General features: G+C 40.9%; 1 protein-coding gene across 6 annotated transcripts in view; it reads left to right on the forward strand.

Annotated features, from left to right (window-relative positions):
* The window catches only part of ttc39a (tetratricopeptide repeat domain 39A), a 97,795-nt gene extending 86,075 nt beyond the window's left edge, over positions 1-11,720 (forward strand). For all 6 annotated transcript variants that reach the window (XM_078561130.1, XM_078561135.1, XM_078561131.1 and 3 more), the window contains 2 exons: positions 2,026-2,142; positions 8,454-11,720. In XM_078561130.1, the coding sequence (XP_078417256.1) occupies positions 2,026-2,142; positions 8,454-8,571 (235 nt within the window). In that variant the 3' untranslated portion in view covers positions 8,572-11,720. The remainder of the gene's footprint in view (positions 1-2,025; positions 2,143-8,453) is intronic.
* The last annotated feature ends 5,703 nt before the right edge of the window (positions 11,721-17,423 follow it).

Below are 17,423 nucleotides of genomic sequence, written 5' to 3' on the forward strand. Positions count from 1 at the left end.
GATTTCAGCAAGGCTTTTGATAAGATCTGACAGACTGATCACAAAAGTAAACACCCATGGGATCCAAGGCCAAGTTGGATGCAAAATTGACTCAAGAGGTTCAAAGCAAACGTTAATAGCCGATGGGTGTTTTTCGACGACTGGAAAACTGTTTCCAGGCAGTTCTTCAGGGTTAGGACTTGGTCCCTTGCTTTTTGTGGTATATAATCAGATTTAGACTTGAAAGTAGTCGCTATGATTAAGAAGTTTGCAGATAATGCAAATATTGTCCATGTGGTTGATGATGAAGAAAGTTATGCAATGCAGGCATTTTTAATTCATTCATGGGATGTGGGTATTGCTGGCTAGGCCGGCATTAATTGCCCATTCCTAATTGCCCTCGAGGTGGTGGTGAGCTGCCTTCTTGAACCACTGCAGTCCATTTGTGGAGGTACACCCATAGTGCTGTTAGGGAGGGAGTTTCAGGATTTTGACCCAGTGACAGTGAGGGAATAGCCATATATTTCCAAATCAGGATGGTGTGTGGCTTGGAGGGGAACTTCCAGGTGGTGGTATTCCCACGTCAGCTGTCCTTGTCCCTCTAGATGGTAGCGGTCATGGGTTTGGAAGGTGCTGTCTAAGGAGCCTTGGTGAGTTCCTGCAGTGCATCTTGCAGACACACTGCTTCCATTGTGCGTCAACGGTGGGGGGGAGTGAATGTTTCTGGATGTGGTGCCAATCAATTGGGCTCCTTTGTCCTGGATGGTGTCAAGCTTCTTAAGTGCTGTTGGAGCTGCACTCATCCAGGCAAGTGGAGACTATTCTATCACACTCCTGACTTGTGCCTTGTAGATGGTGGATAGGCTTTGGGGAGTCAGATGAGTTACCACAGGATTCCTAGCCTCTGACCTGTTTTTGTAGCCACAGCATTCATATGCTTAGTCAATGGACTAATCAGCTGGGAGGAACAGTGATAAATGGAGTTAAGTCTGGAAAAGTATGAGGTAATGCATTTGGGGAAGACGAACAAGGTAAGGGAATACACAAGAAATGGTAGGATACTGAGAAGTAAAGAGGAACAGAGGGACCTTGGAGTGCCTGCCCACAGATCCCTGAATGTGGCTGGACAAGAAGATAAGGTGGTCAAGAAGGGAAACAGGATACCTTCCTTTATTGGAAGAAGCATAGAATATAGGAGCAGGGAGGGTAAGCTAGAGTGGTCTAAAACACTGGCTAGGCCACAGCTGGAGTACCATATGCATTTCTGGTCACTTGCTCCAAAGATGTGATTGCACTGGAGAGGGTACAGAGGGCACTTACAAGGATGTTGCCTAGGCTGGAGAATTTTAGTTATGAGGAAAGATTGGGTAAGCTAGGGTTGTTTTCTTTGGAACAGAGGAGGACGAGGGGAGAGCTAACTGAAGTGTATACAATTCTATGGAGTCTAGATACAATGGATAGGAGGGAAAGAAATGGATGGGGTTTCAAGGGGAAATTTTTTTCACCCAGAGAGTGTGTGGTGGGGATCTGGGACTCACTGTCTGAAAGGGCAGTAGATGCAGAAACCCTCATAACATTTAAAAAGTACTTGCAGGTTACAGCATTTCAAGTGCACATCCAAGGCTACAGACCAAGTGCAGGAAAGTGGGATTAGATTACTTGGCTCCTTGATGGTCGGTGTGGATACAATTGGCCGGATGCCTCCTGTGCTGTAAATTTCACTGATTCGTTGCCAGAATTCTGCATTCCCTTAGCTGTGAATGGATGTGAAAATCTCACTATTTGATGGCACTATTTGAAAAGTAGCTGTTGCAAGAGACATCTCTGGATTTACCACAGATTAGCACTGATCGTGAATGTGGTGTCCTTGTGAATGTGGTGTCAAGACTGTTCTGTCCTCCTTCCTTAAAAAGTGTAGAGAACCTAAAAAGGAAAGCAATATTGGAGTTATTGCTAATTATAGCTGATTTTAATCCCAGATCAGCAAATATCTTTTTCCATTCTTCTTTAAATTAACAAGTCTTTTGCTGTCACTTTCTATTTCAGAGGGCAGATGATCCAATATGACCATTACTTGATTCCAAATGCTTTGCTTGAACATGGTCTCCTCTGCATGCAAACAGGAAGAAATGAGGAGGCAATAAAATTGCTGGAAAGTGCAAAGTAAGAAAATCTAACAGTTGTTTTTCTACTAATAAAAGTAAAACATCTCCATTGTTCCTTTGTCCAGAAAATATTGCTGAAAGACCTGCTATTCTTCATTTCACACCGTCCACGCATTCTAGGAGAACAGTCTAACTCAAGGGGTTCTCGGGTAACCATACCTCAGAATGCATATGAATATATTGGCATGAGATTGCAAGTAGACAGGTCTCCTATTCTCACACTGTATAAAGTCCAGAACCTGTGCCTTTGTAGAAGTTTATTCTTCCAAAGTTATGTTATTCATGACTTTGAAAAAGTTCCAGTGGTAGAACCTTTGGCTCTGAATCAGAATGTTGTAAGTTCAAGCTCTACCCCAGAATTCAATGTAGTACTGAGTGTGTGCAACATTGTCAAAGGTGGGATGTTAAACTGGGGCTCCATTTACATGATCAGGCATAAAAGATACAGTGAGACTTCTTTTTAAAATCGATTCATGGGATGTGAGTGCTGCTAGTATTTATTGTCCATCCTTAATTGACCTCGAGTATGTGACCGTGAGCCACTTTTCTTGAATACAACTGTGTGGCTGGGCTGTTTCAGAGAACAGTTAAGAATCAACCATATTTGTTGTGGGTCTGGAGTCACATATATGCCAAGCCAGGAAAGTATGGTAGATTATCTTCCCTAAAGGACATTGTGAATCAGATGGTTTTATTTTGATAATCTGGTAGTTTCATAGTTCCATTACCGAAGCAAGCTTTTCATTATTACATATTTAATTAAACTTAAATTCCCCAGATGCCATAGTAGTATTTGAATTCATGTCTCTGGATCATTAATCCAGGCCTGTGGATTACTAGTCAACAGACATAACTATTATGCTATCAGATCCTTGACGAGCAGGGAGTCTTTTGACCAATATTCCTCATGAAACAGATTAACCAGCTATTTCTCTCATTCATGTTTGTGGAATTTGTTAGAGTCCTAAACACCAGAAAATGAAATCTCAGTATCAGCTGCCTTCAGACAGTATATAAACTCTGTTTTTTAAGATAAGCTACAAAAGGAAATTAACTCATTCCTCATTGTTCTTTAGCTCATATGCTAAAATCTGTAACCAGTCCTTTACTCTGTTACATGGCTATATTAAGAGCAAATAAGTAGATAAAAACCAAACTAGTATGAGCAGATAAAGGATAAAGCACAAATATTAAATATTGAAATCTTACACCCAGCACATGAGAATACCAGAAATTGTTATAATACAGCACACAGCCCTTCACAGATTCGGAGGTTCATTGCCTAAGTTGCAAGCAAATTAGATGTTTACAGAGTTAGAACAGATGATGTACCCAAGCTTTATATAGCATACAGAAGACAATAACATTCACCATTGCTGACTTGCTTGATTGCGTACACAAGATACTATAGCTTACTAAAATGACCTTGGGTTCACAAAACTTGCTGGTAAGGAGTTACTACACTGTGCTTCCTATATCGCTCTGAACTTAGACAAACCAGTAAGCCTAAAAATTCAACCACATTCATTCAGGGACCATTGAGTACATATTGATATTAATTACTGCAAATACCAGCTGGCACCATGGGCTTGCTAACACAAGGCAGCAGCAACATGGCACACAAACCAACCAGCACTGAGGACTCTTTCACATCCCTACATGCCAAGGGTTCACTGGCATCAAGAAAATACTAGCACTGACTGGCACCAAAGGAATCTCAAACAGAAACTTGAGTTGGTGCCAATGTATGTAAACTCTATTAAACTTGCTCACTTCAGAAAGAGGAAACTATCAATTTGGTAACATATACATCCTTCAACTAGGACCTTCTTAGCTTAGAAGCCCTTCTGTCATTATTTTTACTCTTTCATGGATGTGGGCGTCGCTGGCTAGGCCAGCATTTGTCACCAACCCCTAATTGCCCTTGAGAAGGTGGTAGTGAACTGCCTTTTTGATTTGCTGCAATCCATGTAGTGTAGGTACATTCACACTGCAGTTAGGAAGAGAGTTCATGGATTTTGGTCCAGTGACTTTGAAGGAACAGTGATTATAGTTCCAAGTCAAGGGTGATGTGTGGCTTGGAGGGGAACTTGTGAAAGCATCACTGAAGCTGGTTGACCCTGCATACTGTCCTCTCTTTGTTCACAAGGAACAAAGAACAAAGAAAAGTACAGCACAGGAACAGGCCCTTCGGCCCTCCAAGCCTGCGCCATCATATTGTCTGTCAAACTAAAACATTTTGCACTTCCGGGGTCCGTATCCCTCTATTCCCATTCTATTCAAGTATTTGTCAAGCTGCTTCTTAAACACCACTATCGTACCTGCTTCCACCACCTCCTCTGACTGCGAATTCCAGACACTCACTACCCTCTGCATAAAAAACTTGCCCCGCACATCTCCTCTAAAGTTTTCTCCTCTCACCTTAAATCTATGTTCCCATGTAATTGACTCTTCCACCCTTCTATCAAGTTGCCCCTCAATCTCCGTTGCTCTAGTGAGAACAATCTGAGTTTCTCCAACCTCTCCTCATAGCTAATAACCTCCATAGCTAATAACCAGGCGGCATCCTGGTAAACCTCCTCTGCACCCTCTCCAACGCCTCCATATCGTTCTGGTAATGTGGTGACCAGAATTGCACGCAATATTCCAAGTGTGGCCTAACCAAGGTTGTATACAATGAAATAATGAAACATTGCAAATCTTGCCCTTAAATAGTTTAGTGATGTACAGGGTGCCCAAGGAGCACAAGGATAAATCAAAGCCCAAATTCATTGAGGTTGCCTAATCCCAAAGTATCAGCCAATGTTTAAGCTCTAGGGTCTCCATTGCTGGAATGGTACCATTCTTCTGGCTCTCAACCCACATTCAGTACTTCGGACATAATTCCCATGACTATGTCCCTACGGACCACAGTCATTAAGGTAACCATCAGCTTCCAATTCTAGTCTATCAAGGCTGTGGAGTGCTTGAAAATGACATCAATAACAGACCCTATGAACGTAGATGATTGATTAAAGGCAAAGTCTAAACAGATTTGAAAAGGCTGACACACTTGAGCAAAGATTATAGTCACATGGATTTGCCCTCGTTGGTATGGGACATCATCAGGACTTTTTTTTGCACGAAAGGCCATGCAATTCAAACAGTTGCTAAAACTGCTCATGGTATTTTCTATTTTGAGTTACTTCCCCTGTAAGTTGTTACAAGCATAACAAAGTGTGGTGTTAAAATTGTGCAAAACCTTTGGGTTACATTGCCTTGGCCATCCATCTTAAAATACACAATGAATAAGATTTGGTGGGATTCAGTAGCTTGGCGCTGGGTTGAAGAATTGCAATCAGAGGGACTTCAGAAGTTTTGGGCTTTTTTCTTTGAAAAAAATAAAGCTGAGAAAGTCAAGAGGTGACCTGATTAAGCTTTCAAAGTCATAAGGGAAATAGTAATAGGTTGTTTATCACTATGATTAAGATAGTGACAAAAGCAATTAAAGGAGAGAATAGAAAACATGCCTTTAGACTGAGTGATTAGAATCTAGAATTCTTTGCCATATACCTTTGACGCAAAGTCTTCTAAAAGGGAATGGGATGGTTTCTTTACAGAATGCAATGTTAAAAGGTTTGGGGAATAAGCAAGATATAGTGGGATTAGTCTAGGTGGCTAATGTGGGGGAAAACGGAATTCCATGTGCCAAACGGAGGCTACTGGATGCATTAGGAAGCAGCAGTTAGGAGGTTTAACTGCACCAGCCACACACATACTGTAACTACAAGAGGTCAGAAGCTAGATATTCTTTGGCAAGTAACTCACCTCCTGACTCCCCAAAGCCTGTCCATCATCTACAAAGCACAAGTCAAGAGTACGATAGAACACTCTCCACTTGCCTGGATTAGGGCAGCACTAACATTACTGCAGAAGCTTGACATCATCCAGGATAAAGAAGCCCGCTTGACTGATACTTCCTCCACCATTGGCACACCAAAGCTACACTGTGTAGTATATACAAGATGCACTGCAGCAACTTGTCAAGATTTCAACAGCGCCTCCCAAATCCATACCCTCTATAATTTGGGAGAACAGCGAGGACATGGGAACACCATCTCCTGCAAGTTTGCATCCAAGCCAGACACCATCCCAGCTTAGAAATACATCACCTCATCATCACTGAGTCAGTTTCCTGGAACTCACTCCCTAGCAGCACTGTGGGTATACTTATGCCACAAGGACTGCAATAGTTCAAGGTGGCAGCTTACCACCACCTTCTTGGGGGCAATTAGAGATGGGCAATAAATGCTGGCCTTGCCAGCGATGCCTGCATCGTGTGAACAGATCAAAGAGAAACCCGAATTGTATTGAACACAATTTGCACTTAAAATGCAGTGATCAGCAGTTATGCTGGTACCAGCTGAAATAAAAGCTAGACAACTGAGCGGAAACTGTAGGTTTATGTCAGCAATCCACACGTTAACATTTCAAAACAATGCCATTCCAAATACCAAACACTTTTTTCTATTGACTTCAACGGCCTTGGTTTGATTGGTAAATAGATTCAAATATCTACACGAGAAAACAGAGATCTTCTTCAGATAATAGTTGGCTGAAGTCATTTAGAAGTTGGCATTAACTTACCTGCCATCATATAAAACATAGAAAGATCTCAATTTGTTACAAGAGGTTGAATTGTGTGCTGAGACATTTGGAAGATATTATTTCCTTATGACAAGACAAAGGTGAACAACAAAGATAATTCTGTACGTCCCACATTTGTTCTGAGTAAGGCCAGGAAGCATGTTTTATTCAAAAGAAGTGGAAGAAAATTGAAGTTTGAGTGTCAAATGAATTATATTATTTATATCTACAAATGTGTTCAAATAGCATCACTTGAAGGATGATTATACCACAGAATTTGCATTAGGGTAAAGTGGTTTTGCATTAACTAAAACTGCGTAGCCTAATTCAAACACAAAGTCACCCAAATTATGACAAATGGTATAAGAGCACATCCAAGAGGTTGTCTCACATTACAGCCACATCAACATGACTGTAAATCTATGTTTAAATGGATCCCTGGGGGAGCCATGAACTTTTAAAGCTGGTAACTTTAAAGCTTATGCTCCAAATGCAACGGAGTATTCTTTTATGTTCCAAATGCAACTCTTCTATGGTCCTTGTAGCACCTAGTTAAAAACTGGACAAATTTGTAGTGAACAAAGGAGTCTGACTTACAGTTCAGCTTAGGATTCATGAAGTTGACATCACACCAAGAATAAAGGAAATGCACCTACTGTCCACATTCCATGATGCCAGAAGTTGTTGGAAAAAAATGCTCAACACAAATGTCTGCTTCTCAGTTGCCTCTATGTTACAGTTCTAAGGCATAATACAGAGCAATGACTGAGCCACCAAAATGGGTACAGATAAAGAGGAGGCAATGTAAAGATTAAAGCAAATTTTGGGTAGGAGGTAGAAGCAGGGATTGTTCCCTCCGGGACATCCTGGTCCACTCCTCTATCACCCCCTACACCTCAACCCCCTCCCACGGCACCTTCCCATGCAACCGCAGAAGGTGCAACACCTCCCTCACCGTCCAAGGGCCCAAACACTGCTGCATTGTTCCAGTGAAGCTCAACACAAACCAGAGGAACAGCACCTCATCTTCCAACTAGGCACTTTACAGCCTTCCAGACTGAATATTGAGTTCAACAATTTTAGATCATGAACTCTCTCCTCCATCCCCACCCCCTTTCCGATCCCCCTTTTTTCCAATAATTTATATAGATTTTTCTTTTCCCACCTATTTCCATTATTTTTAAATGTATTTCCATCCATTGTTTTATCTCTTGCCTTTTAGCCTATTTCAATCCCTTCCCCCCACCCCACCCCCACTAGGGCTATCTGTACCTTTATTATCACATTCCTTAGATAATATCACCAGCTGCAACACCTCTTTGTCCTTTTGTCTCTGACAGCTTTTGGCTATCTCCACCTATCACTGGCTCTCTATCCAGCTCTACCTGTCCCACCGCCCCCTTAAACCAGCTTATATTTCACCTCTTTTCTATTTTTCCTTAGTTCTGTTGAAGAGTCATACGGACTCAAAACGTTAACTGTTTTCCTCTCTGCAGATGCTGTCAGACCTGCTAAGTTTTTTCAGGCAATGTAAAGAAATGTTTTTGATCCAAAATGTTTCAAGTCATTTTGTGCATGTTCATCAATGCATATCTTTTAAACTGTAACCCTTTGAGTAAATGCATCCAGATTGTACAGGTAATCTCTCGGAGAATTCATACTGGGTTACTTATTCTCTTTCAGACAAAACTACAAGAATTATTCTATGGAGTCAAGAACTCATTTTCGAATTCAAGCTGCTCTTCTCAAAGTGAAATCTCACACACAAAATGGAAGTCAATCATTGCGTTCTACACCTTAAGACGTTTAAATTATTGATACAAACGAACTACAAGAGCTGCAATGCCATGAGCAAAAGTTTCTCTCTGGGGAATGGTATACCTATAGCCATATCCACCAGTAATCTAAAATAAAAGCAAAATGCTGTGGATGCTGGAAATCTAAAATTAAAAACAATGTGATGGAAATACTCAGCAGATCTGCCAGCATCTAGAGAGTGTGAAACAGAGTTAATATTTTCAGTTGAATACAACTTATTCAAAACTGGATTTCTGAAGAGTCATATTCAACTCAAAATGTCAACAAAATTTCTCACTGCACAGATGCTGCCAGACCTGAGTGTTTTCAATAGTAACCTGTTGCTACTTACTGTGGTACAGAATCACTGCAAGCAGGATCACAGGGTTTATATACACCACTGTGCCTTACACAATCTCAGGGAAACGTAATTATTGTATTGGGGATCTACAGCACAACTATTGAGAAACTTGCTTTTGTTGTAAAAATGTAAATACATAACTCCATCTGCAATACGTGGAAGCTACAACCATCTGCACCTCCCCACCACCCCACGTTCCCCACCCAATTTATTGATCACCCTCACCATAAACTGCCCTTGTTTGAATTGAGAAAATAGCATACAGCAGTTTCCATTATCATTATTGCCAAGTACCAAGACACTGGTTATGGCACGGTAAGCTTCATGCAGAAATAACTGTTAAGCAAACAGTTCATGTCTAGTTAAGGTGCAATTACCTATTATATTATTTTCCTTTAAGTAGTGCTAGCTACTGAACGTATTTTAAGAAATTGTGAACATAGTGATTGACAAATGCATGAACAGGGACAGCTTTCAGTTTTTAAAAAAAATAGTTGCTAATAGAATATTTCACATGCTATGTGCTATTTAAAAGCCAGGTTCACTTTTGGTATTTCCTGATTTACATAATTTGTCAGGCGTTTACCTATTACAGTTTGCAATTAAATCTATACTTTCAGTCCTTCTCATAAGCAATATAGATTTATATAAAATCAGCCAATTGTACAGCAGGTAATTTTGGTTAATATAGCCACTAAGCGGTGGCGACTGCATTCAGAAAGGCTAATGCATTCAGTGACTTCGCTGCCCACTTGGTGGAAGGGTCAGTGGGAGAGGTGAGGCAATGTGGGAAAAGTTAAACATGAAAGTCATACCATCAGTTTCATGCTCAGAATTACCTACTCTCAAAATATGGGATGTTAACAAAATAAAGCACTAAAATCTGCTACCTATCATATGCTTCATATCAGCATTCTGGAAATGACAGAGGGGCACTGCAGTAAATGTTATTTTTCTTCTTTTATTCCTGAGTATGTGAAGGTTTTCAGCTAAGTTTCCGCTACCATTTATTCCACAGTCTGATGGATAAATAAGGCATGTTTTCTCACTTTTCCAAGCCCTGCAGTAAGTAATATCCCAGGAGAGTTAAAAAAAAATACAAAAAAGGGCCAACATCTGGAAATTAATTTCTGTCTATGTTAATTATAAATCTACTTAACTTTTATATGATATGGTCTCTGCCCCAGTCAAAAATTGGACCAACTCCCTCTTGAAGGTTAAAAAAGAGTTAACACACACTGCACCAGCCCGCAATACACTCCAGAGGCTCAATAGGCTCTGGGAAAAGAACCACCCCCTTAACATCCAATCTGTTCCTCCTTCTGCATAACTTAAACACATGCTCCTGGTTTTCTCAAGCTGAAAAACTGAAATAGTCTATCAATAGGCACACGATCCAGTCTTTTCATTTTGAAATCTCTATCTAAATTTTCTAAGCCTACACTGCTAAAGTAAATAGTTACTCAGGCTCAACTCTGGGCCTGAGTAACAAAGGTTTTATGGCTCATTTTTGTTTCAAATAGGAATATGCCTATGTTATGAATAAAATTAAAGTATGGAGCTTTTGTATTTGTCAAAGTGAGGGATGTCAGTCCTGGCAAAGACAATTTTTCCATTTTATTTTCCAGTTTCAGCAACAAACACTCCCAGGCCAGGTATAATGTAGTCAGATGGAAAGTAAAGCATTTTTTCTATGTCGAAACACTAGTGCCGTCACAGTCTCAAAAAAGTTTTCTTCTACCATACCTTGATACCATGATTTTTTCCACGCTCAATAAGCCTTTTGGTCCCTCTGAACAAGATTGCCACCTTAAGAGGAATTTTGTAATCTAACAATCCCTTGGGTTGCCAACTCTGGTTCAACATATTCCTGGAGATTACATCACACAACCCACACCTCCAATTGCCCCATTCAAACAGCCTGAATTTTCCCCCATCACCAACATTTTTATAAATAAAATTAAAACTTTTTTAGAAAAGATCAAATAACATTTTCTCCTGGACTGCTCGCATAAATGTCCTGGAAATTCTAAAACAATTCCGGGGCGGGGTTGGCAACCATTAAAATTTTACTTGTATCGCATCATCTGTTTGGTCGAGTATTTGCCTTAAATACAAATACACTGAACGTAAATAATTGGCTTTTCGCCTTTAGTTGAAGACCCCTGCTAACTGCATGGTACATGTTTTGTTTTCGGCTATGAATAGTCTAACAAGTGTTTCTTTTAAAATGTACATCTAGATTGTGTGTGAAATGAATTCTTGCCTTCAGCAATTTAGTCAAAAAGTAACAATGTGCGCTGAGAAATGGCAACAAATTAATTGAAACATTCTATCCATCACCTCTACCTTCAACCACTCAGGTTTTCCTCTGCTCTCCTGCATAGTACACATGCATCTCTTCATATTTCTGTTTTCACCTTATGCCCCAACTTACGTGTGAACACAGAAAAGTTTGCATTTAGCCAAAACATTAGTCTGAAATGTGAGTTCACGCAGACGACAAAGTGGAGTTGAGACCACAACCAGATCAGCCATGATCTTATTGAATGGCAGAGCAGGCTTGTAGTGCTAAATGGCTTTCTCTTGTTCCTAAGTATTCTTGCTGTAATTTGTTTAAAACTTGAAATATTTGAATTTTGACTCTTGAGTCAATGTTCTGCTGGATTCAGAACTAAGTAAATTAAGACTATATTCATTTTGTTTAATGATTAAACGTTTTAGAATGCTAGATGTATAGCTATGTCTTTTCTGATTTTTATCTTCATAAAATAATATAGCTTACATGTAAAGTTGTTACAAATACTTGCATTTTTATAGCACCTTTAACATGGGATAATGCCCCAAGGTGCTTCACAGGAGTGTAATCAGCCAACAATTGACAATGAGCCAAAGATGATATTGGGAGGGGTCACTAAAGGATTGGTCATTTAGGTTTTAAGTAAGGTTTTAAAGGAGTGAAAAGTGGAGAGGTGGAGAGGTATAGGGAGGGAATTCCAGAACATAGGGCCCAGACTGCTGAAGGCACAGTTGCCAATAGTGGGGTAAAGAGAGTTGGAGGAATGCAGAATTTTCAAGGCAGGCGGTGGTTACCGGGATAGGGAGGAGCAAGGCCAGGAACAGGAGGATGATAAATTAAAAAATTTGTGGACCAGCAACCAATTGAAGTTGGCAAGCACAGGCGCGGTGGGGGAGTGGGGCTTGAGAAGGCGTAGAGTATGGGCAGCAGAATTTGATAGAGGGTGGAAAAGGGGAGGTTGGCCCAGAGAGTATTGGAAGAGGTGAGTCTGGAAGTAACAAAAGCACAAATGAGAATTTCAGCAACAAATGGACTAAGGCAATGTTAGTGGAGAGGCTATGATGACATCGCTCCATCCCCCTGACAGGTACCCCATGCAAGTGAACAATATGGAACTCCTCTTGTTGGAACTGTTTATCTACAAGTCCCTCTGCATTTATTTCATTTACCATCAAAGCATTGAACAGCATAGATGAATAAACTGCCATTTCCATGATCCCTATATAACTTAAGTATTCCAGCTAAAACTGGTCATAGGCACTTCTGTAATCACCCACAGTCCCCACATGTGGACAACTTTCCTTTTTATGTGATGGCAGTCCATCAGAGAATCATGTACTTTCATGAATAGATCGCACATACATCTCAAGTCCTTAAATATGCCCTCATTCACAGTGAGTGGGTGAAGCCAAGAGGCCAACAAGAATTTATAAAGGGCAGGTCATGTTTAACAAATGTAATTATTTGAGGACATAACTGAGGTAGCTGAGCAGGGATTATCTTTGGGTGGACTTTTATAGGTAAAATTAAACTTCATGGAATTGATGACAAATTATTAACCTGGTTAGGAGATTGTTTAAGTGGCAGAAGACATAGTTGGGATAACGATTATGTACGGAGGCCAGGAGGAGCGGGAGTTGAGCGAGACCGGTGGGGAGGGGGGGATATAAAAGGGCGGTGACAAATGAGGCCAGAGGCCAGGAGAAGTGGGAGCTGAACGAGACCAAAGTGGGATATAAAAGCGCTAGTTGGGAGCATTGTGTTCGAATCAAGATTTTGAAAATTTTATAAGTGTGAAATCAGAGGAAATTAGGTAAGTGATTAATTGATATGTCTTTTTTTTCTTCTCTAAACTAGAGCATTGGTTCAAACAAAGAGCGACCAAGAAATTAAAGATTTCAGAGCAAGAAGTGAATAAATAATGAGTATTAGCACAGAGCAGCTGCACCAGAGTACAGATTTCACCAGAGCTCTAGGGAGTTTGGCAAGCGTAGGAATTCAGTGAGGCGGGAGTAAAAGGTGTTGCTTAATATATTAAAAAAGGAATATAAACAAGTAGGGTTAAATTAGAACTGTGGGTTAAGTTACAATAAGGACCTAAAGTCTATAGCCAAATTTAATTAACCAAGGTTATTAGAACCATAGAAAAGTTACAGCACAGGAGGCCATTCGGCCTAACTTGTCCATGCCAGCCCGAGGACACCCAGGTGCCCTTTCTAATCCCACCTTCCTGCACCCGGCCCATAGCCCTGCAGCTTACAGCACTTGAGGTGCAGATCCAGGTACTTTTTAAAAGAGATTAAAGTTTCTGCCTCTACCACCAGCTTGGGCAGCGAATTCCAGACACCCACTACCTTCTGCATAAAAAAGTTCCTCCTCATGTCCCCCCTACACCTTCTGCCACTTATCTTGATTCAATGTCCCCTGGTTCTAGGATTCTCCACCAAGGGAAACAATTTTATCCTGTCCGCTCTATCTATTCCCCTCAATTTTGTACACCTCAATCAAGTCACCTCTCAGCCTTGTTTGTTCTAAGGAAAATAACCCCAACCTATCCAATCTCTCCTCGTAGCTACACTTTTCTAACCCTGGCAACATTCTTGTAAACCTCCTCCGCACTCTCTCTAGAGCTATTACGTCCTTCCTGTAATGTGGTGACCAGAACTGCACACAATACTCCAGTTGTGGCCTCATCAGTGTTTTATACAATTCCAACATTATATCCTTACTTTTATATTCTAATCCTCTGCCAATGAAGGAGAGCATTCCATATGCCTTCTTTACAACCTTGTCTACTTGAACTGCTGCCTTCAGTGACCTGTGTACTTGTACGCCAAGATCTCTCACTTCATCTACCCCTCTCAATATATTCCCATTTATTGTGTAATCCCTGTAACTGGTTGACCTCCCTAAATGTATGACCTCACACTTCTCTATGTTAAAATCCATCTGCCACTTTACCGCCCACTCCACCAACTGATCTATATCGTTTTTTCCTTCCTGTTACAAAGCCAGCCTTTTATCCAGTTTGCCACATTACCCTGAATCCCATGGGCTTTTACTTTCCTGACCAATCTGCCATGTGGGACCTTGTCAAATGCCTTGCTAAAATCCATGTACACAACATCCACTGCACTACCTTCATCAACCCTTCTTGTCACTTCCTCAAATAATTTATTACCTCGGTTAAAAACTATAAATTGGCAATATTTCATAACCTGTAAACCTAATTAGTTAAATGAAATACAGAGGTGGCAAGAAGGGTGATGTGTTTGAGTTGGAGCATTTTGAAATTGGTGTACACCAGTAAGGCCCACAACAACCACATCTGCAGTAAGTGTCTGCAGCTTGAGGAACTCTGGCTCAGAGTTAATAAGCTGCATTCCAAGCTTTGGATACTGCAATAATGCATCAGCAAGGAAGTTATCTGGGCACTTTGTTCCAGGAGGCAGTCACACCCCTTAGGTTAAATACTTCAGATATTGTCAGGGACAGGAGGCTGTGACAGTGAGGCAGGTATGCGGGTCATGAAGGAGCCTTAGGCCTTGCACTTGCCCAGTTGGTACAAGGTTCTTACAGCCTGTGTGGATGAGGACAGGGACTACAGGGAGCATGAGAAAACTCACCGCAGCAGCAATGGTACAGAACATAGGATCATAAGAAAAAGATAGATGAGCAGCAACCAACATACACGATTAGTTACATCAAGCTACCATCAATCAGGCCTTTGTACACGTATGTAAATGTTTTGAACTGCCTTAGTCCAAAAAAACACAATGATCATGGGGAACTCTTCTTTTTGAGGTCCAGGGCAGCATACAGCCAGATACAGAATAGTACAGTATAGCTCTGTTGTGGTTTGTCTCAAGGTTCCTTAGTTTCTTACTCCAGAAGAGATCTTGCTGGAGGCAATAGTCTTTCTCTCAAAATACCTTTATTTATATCACTAATTATTTACAAGGGGGTTATAGAACATTAGGGCACAGCTACAGTTCTGAAGAAGCTTCTCACACGTTGCACACTCTGCAAAGCCTGTGAGTCCTTCTCGGCAGTCTCCATTACTAGCGCTATCTCTATGGCGCGCTTCAGGTCTATATCAACTTCTGCAAGTAAATGGCGCTGAATGGTGTCGTCATTTATGCCGCAAACCAAACGATCTGGCAACGTCTTTTAGAGTATCACCGAGTCAGTGTTCTCTTAACTGTTTTAACTCCGCAATGCATGTTGTGATCGACTCACCTTACTGGAGAGTTGAACTTGAATCTTTGCATGATCACCAAAAGTTTAGGCTGAAAATGTGCCTTCATGAGGCCTACTAGCTTGGTGAAGGATCTGGAATTTAGTGCATTCGGAGCCGCCAGATTACAGATTAGGTTGTATGTTTTGCTCCTGCAGACGCTTGGGAGAATTGCCTTCCGTTTCTCCTCCGCTATTATTTTGTTCGCCACAAAGTAGAAACCTAGGCACTCTATGTACTGACTCCAGTCCTCAATGGATGGGTCCTATGGGTCAATTCTACCGAAGAGAGGCATTGCTGGTGAGTATGCTTTCCTTTCTCCCCCTAAAATTGAAATACTCTCATTCAAGAAGCGAGGTGCGGCATTGGAGCTATTTATCCTCGTCGCCAATTGTAATAAACTTGTAGTGCAGGGCAGGTTTTTTGTAAGAAACAGTAAACTTTATTTACAGAGCTCCTGATGAAGCTACATACTTTTACCAAGAACAAGGCTAGAAAGCTCTATCCCTAAGATTACCCGCTTAAGGCTTATTTGTCTGTACAGTCACATGATCCTCATAACAGTATGATAGGTTTAACTTACAATTACTACAACTAGTGAAGGAACAGAACCCTGCCTAAGCATCAGCAGGTAAAGAATTTGGGTTGGCCTTTACTCCTCTATTTGAGGAACCAAACTAGGTTTTCGCTATAGATTCGACTGCATCTCAGCTGGAGTGCAAGCAATAGACCACAGCAAATTCATCTTCCTAAACTTCCAGACTCCTCTTCAGTGGATCAAAAAGGAATCTTATGCCTGCAATATTTGAAGACTTCTCCAGGAAAGCAAGGGTGACCGAGCTCTTTCAAGCTTTTAAGACCTAAAGCATACTATCATCTTATAATCATGTCTCTTCTGAAAAGAGTGAGTGTATAGGTGTGGTTGCAAATACATTTGTGTTGAATAATAAATATTTATCTTTTTTAAAACTTGGGAAATCCTGTCAGTTGTCTATTCTTGAGTTACATGTGGGGTAGGGTAGAAAACCTTTTCCTTTTAAAACACATCTGTCTTCAGTCAGTCAAGAGGTGGAAAAAGAGGGAACCATCCCCATCTCTTCCCTGTCTGTAACACCCCAGCCAGGTCCTGTGTTCTCAATCTTCAAATGGGCGAAGAAAATCCTTCAAAGATACAGTGAAGCTCTCCTTGAAGTGAAGTGATATTGACCTTAATGACTAGGAGGAACTTGCTACCAATCATGCAGAATGGTGATAACTTGTCTATCAACCTGCATCACGCTTTGAGTCCCAACATCCTAATGATGAGACAGAACGATTGCAGAGAAGGGAATAAAAGGAAGCATGTCCTGCCCTCCGGATCCTACTACCTATGGAAGATCCTGCCCCATGTGCCCAAAGATATACGGGTCGAGAATTGGCCTGTTCAATCACGAGACCCATGGTAGAAATTCACAACCCCGAGTAGAGGCTGTTCTCGAATTGAAGTCAGGCAGCGATGATGAATAGTAGGTACATTTCATTTGTTGGTGCAAAGTGAGGGAATGGGGGCACATACTAAATTATGTGGTGGATAATGGATATACAAGTATTATAGATTTCTGAGAGAAGTGTATGCAAACTTAAAGTAGATAAGAGACTGGAATCTGAAGATTTTCATCATAGAATCCAGAAGATATAACAAGGTTAGGACCCTTTCTTCCCCCCAAAAATTCTATGGATAAGAAAATTGTGCCAGAAGACCTAGGGGGGTATGGTAGCATAGTGGTTATGCTACTGGTTGAGTAATCTTGAGATCTGGACTAATGATCTGGAGACACAAGTTCAAATCCCACCACAGAAGATGGGGCATTTAAAATTCTGTTAATAAATCTGGAATGAAAGGGCAGTATCAGTGATGTTAACCATGTAAAATGTAAAATCATAAAAACCCATCTGATTCACTAATGGCCTTAAGGACAG

This window comes from Cetorhinus maximus, chromosome 17 (assembly GCF_964194155.1).
Source record: "Cetorhinus maximus chromosome 17, sCetMax3.hap1.1, whole genome shotgun sequence".
Classification (NCBI taxonomy): domain Eukaryota; kingdom Metazoa; phylum Chordata; class Chondrichthyes; order Lamniformes; family Cetorhinidae; genus Cetorhinus; species Cetorhinus maximus.